This window comes from Perkinsus marinus (assembly GCF_000006405.1).
Source record: "Perkinsus marinus ATCC 50983 genomic scaffold scf_1104296973568, whole genome shotgun sequence".
Classification (NCBI taxonomy): Eukaryota; Perkinsozoa; order Perkinsida; family Perkinsidae; genus Perkinsus; species Perkinsus marinus.
In genome coordinates this window covers 8360-12724 of record NW_003201384.1, presented here as the reverse complement: position 1 = coordinate 12724, position 4365 = coordinate 8360, and the positions used below count along the sequence as shown (strand labels likewise).

Sequence of the window (4365 nt, the reverse complement as noted above, 5' to 3'; positions counted from 1 at the left end):
CGTGGCCACTACAGGAGCTGAAGGGAGTAAGACAGACTGCCTGCCACAGGCATCCATCGACGACAACTAGGCTATTCGGTTTGGTAACCATACCTGCCGCTGAATTCCCGACAAGGTGCACTTTGGTATTCAAGTGCGGGTATAGCTCAAATATCTTGTTCACGAAGTTAATCCTGCATGTGGACAGTTGAGAAAGCCATCATCGACTTCGGAACATCTGACATGTTTTGTATGAAATCTTCCCATCCCGACTCGACGGCTCCCTTGCTGAATCCCGTCGGAGCAGGCGCATCGACCCAGATACCATTGGCCTGTTGGGTCCACGAGAATCTGAGATGATTGGAACCTTCGAAGTTTTCTGAACATGCCGTAGATCTTACATGTTCTTTTGTAATTTTCCTGAGACATCCATGATGCATGGTCCACTCTGCTGCAGTACTGACGACAAACTGCTGGCACCAAAACCACCCTCGATAAACAAGAAGGTAGGCGCCGTTTGTGGCCCGTTATCGGCTTCTATAACGCTATAGAAGAATCTACGATAGATACATGACACATTTACGAGATCCTGGATCTCCGTTCCACCCACTGGTTGAGTTTGCTGACTTGGATGTAACCAAAATGTTCGTTGCCACCACTGATGGGGCAAAGCGGCCCCTTACTTCCCACTCGCTCGAGGATAGCGATGGATAACAAGAAGAGGATCATATATACGAGGGTGCTGCATAACAGACTTAGCGATTTTGGTTGGACGAGAGCCAATCGCTTGATCGGTAATCCGAGTCCTTGATTCACGCGGCCCACGTCACGTGGGCCACGTGAATCGTGAGGCGTCGGCAGCCGCGACGTATATTATCGATGGATCATTAGCAATAGTGAACAGTAACCGCGACGCATGGACCATGAGTAACGCACATGCCAATCACCTCCCGTGGATTGGTTATTTACGTCACAGTAGGTTTTTCCATTTCCTTCTGGTCCGTTTTTTTCATTCGATGAAAACGACTGAACCAAATGATGAAGACTCTTGGATATGCCCAAGGATGGTTATGTTCCCCTATTTTCACCCTGCAGCGTTCCATGGCACGCATAATTGATCACATGACGAGGTCTTCTCTAAGCTCACTCCTACGGTGAACACAGATCTCGCGACAAAAGTGCGGGAAGAAGCTGGAAGATATTACCATCTCGGGGTTATCAGCTACTTGGCTACCTGATAGGTCTTCCGCGAGCGTTCTTGTGCCCGCACTCTCGCGGGTGGTGGCAAAAAGTGTGATCTCTGCACTGGGTATCTCATTTATCATCTTAGAGAAGTGATGGCAAAGCGGGAAGGTCGCGTGAAAGGGCCTTACAGCGCTGTACTCTACGAGAAGACCCGTTCTACAGCCATCCTTCGCGGCGCCAGCGGCCAGGATTTCCGAGTGTGGGTTGTCAATCTTGTTCGAGTGCCGAAGAAAGACGATTCATGCAATCAGTCTCCCGAAGATGCTTCTCCTATCCCGGACAATGATGTCCACGACAATCCGCCCGGGTCCCTCGACGATCTGCCTGAGGCAGACTGCCCCCTATCACGTTGTTGCCTCTACCTCAATCACCGGTCATAATGACCTCGACATCACATTTGAAATCGCGGTGTCTGTCTGACGAGATCGATGATTATGTTCTCTTTTATTGTCTTTCCTTTTCAATTAATCAACCGTTTTTGCCGCCGGAGAATTCACTTCGTGACGCTCAGCATAAGTGTGACGCTGTCGCAGTGACATTCTGCCTCGCCACGCGACTCGCGTGCATCAGCTGGCGCGTGCCGCGTTATGAATCGCTGAATGTGTAAGACTCGGCGATGGCTGCATGGCGGTAATTATCATGATAAACTCCATCAAACTCAAGTCTCTTATGGCCTTAAGGGGCGTGTATCGAGTCCTTGTAGCATCTCTACGCTAGCTACAAGGAATTGAAGGGGAAATAGATTAGCGTGGCCAACTACTGAAAATGAAGCAACTTTATTGCACAACGACGATGAGTTAGAGCTTTCGGACCCAACCAGTAGGGTATTCTTATGTAAGTAATGAGTGTATTAACGAGGATTCAGGGAACTCATTAGGGTCGTTCAAAAACTCTATTTTATATGCAAGAGTCCGGATAGGTTGCTCCGGCGCGTCACGGCCTGAGGCTACGTCGTTCCCTCCCCACTCCGCCATGGGTTTTTGTTGGGTATAGACTCCACAACCTAGAGTGATCAGCTATTCGGACGATAGCTGCACTGTGAGGAAGTTGTCATGATCACTCGGAATATCAGTCTCCAACCATCAAGAGCTTCTTGCTAAGATGATGCCTCGTCTCCAGCTCAGTGTGATCATCTCTTGGTGAGCGTTGAGGTCATCAGTCCAACGCCAGCCTCCCGACTCTGCGAAGTGGGATCAGGCATGCCGCGATGTAATGCCTGGCCAGGTCACCCACTGCATGTACTACAAGTTTGGGGATGGTGTCGTGTGTCACGGAAGTGAGCCACCCATCCCCCGCGGTCCTGCGAACAGATCTGTCATACCCACATCTTCGATCCCTGTTGTTGACGACTGTGCCGCTCTGAACCCAGCCAGAGGACGGACTATTCGACAGACGCTAGCAGATGATACTATGAAGGACTTCATATGGGGACGAACCGAGGACGTGACCCGATGCCTCAATAATCTCACCATCACCAACTTCGATGCCCTCTTCACTCTCCACAACCTCAAGTACGGCCTGGCTGAGACCTACGCCTTTACTGACATCGCTAATGGCTTGGACGACTCTGTGGAGGTCGACACCTGCAACCTCAAGCTGCATTCTCTTGACGTTGACATCGACAGTTTCATTGATGACAGGATAAGTGAGTATGCCGCCGCGCGAGAGCATCCCAGCGGCCCCTTCTCCCTTTGCTCTACAGCGTCAGTTAAGCCGCTTGAACGATGCTCATACTCGCTATGATACGTCATACAGGGACTTCTACTTCGTGCTTCCAATTCGCTTCGAGTCGTATATGCGTGACGGAGCCCAGGTCGTAAATCTCGGCTTCCCGAATCTCAACGAAATATACTACCCCGGCGTCTATGGCAAGCCTGTTACTGCCCGTAAGGAAGGCGATTTCATCGTTGAAGTTGACGGCAAGCCTGTCCTTCGATCATCGAAGGATGCATCGAAGTTCGAAGGATGCAGGATGCGGTATCCGACTCGGAAGGTCCACTCTCGGAGAGTGGACTTTACTTGGGGATCTACCAGGATCTCCTCCAGAGGCTCAATAACCACTTCTTCCTTAGTTCTGTCGTCGAAAGGAATTTGCTACGATACCAACCACCAACGGGACCACTGAGTGTCACATTCGACGACGGATCCACCGAGGGGTGTATCCCAAGCCGTACAGTTCAAATTCGGCACTTTTCAACTCGGACAATCGGTGAATGCGTTTCACGATTTTCGGGCAGTTCAATTCCGGACAGTTGAAACTGGGGCAGAAACCGGCGACGAAGCCGTACCAATCCGGACAGTGGAAACTGATGCATTGGATTCCTCGCTCACCCTTCGGGCAGTGCCAACTGAGGCAGTACTAAGCGATCCACTCGGCCAACTCAAGGACTGGGTATAGTTAAACGAAACTTCACAAGTATCATCACGATACCATTCAATTATCGACATCACGGTATCACACAATTGTGTGCTCTCGTCAACAAAAAGACTTCACACGTTAGTCATTTATTCAATGCTCAGTCATAGATATCGTTCACGGTGATGAACACTTCATCAGAGGATAGGGTGGAAGCTTGTTGATTCTCAGGCTGAGCTACCTTACCAGGGGACTTGCTCCTTTCAAGAGTAGCGCTACAGCTGCGGAGATACTGTATGTATTTCTCATCCGCTAATCTGATGGGCGTCGCAGCCCAACACTTGCCGCCGTACTCCGGGAACGTCGCAGCATATGCTCTCTCCAAGGCACCCTCAGTGTTCTTTCTATTGGTGGTGACTTTACGACAGCATCGCCTTGCTCTATTCTGGAGAACATCCTAGCGAACTCGTCGAACTCGTCCACTATGATATGTAAAATTTAATAGAAAGTAGGAGTCGAAGTAACACACAGAGAATTTAATGTGTGGTGGAATGCCTCGCAAAGGTTACAGAGATTACCAGTTATAGAGAGCTGCTGCCCAGTGGTACAAGCAAAGACTTATGATGGTCTGTGGCATTAGAGCTTGTATGGCTCGAATCATGCCACTTTCGAAATCAAGAATCACGTGTTCAATGTTGAGGCCATCTCCGAAGAGATCGCGGCATTTCTCATCAAGTAAATACGAAAAATCCACATAAAATTGCTTAGTTTTCGCTTGTAAAAAA

General features: G+C 49.6%; 1 protein-coding gene across 1 annotated transcript; it reads left to right on the top strand.

Annotated features, from left to right (window-relative positions):
- Nucleotides 1-2436: 2436 nt before the first annotated feature.
- Pmar_PMAR012889 (hypothetical protein) lies at nt 2437-3788 on the top strand (the record flags this gene model as incomplete). The annotated part of the gene is made up of 3 exons (XM_002766112.1): nt 2437-2927; nt 2980-3110; nt 3745-3788. 3 exons carry the CDS (start codon nt 2437-2439, stop codon nt 3786-3788), a joined length of 666 nt encoding a protein of 221 aa, XP_002766158.1.
- Nucleotides 3789-4365: the final 577 nt, after the last annotated feature.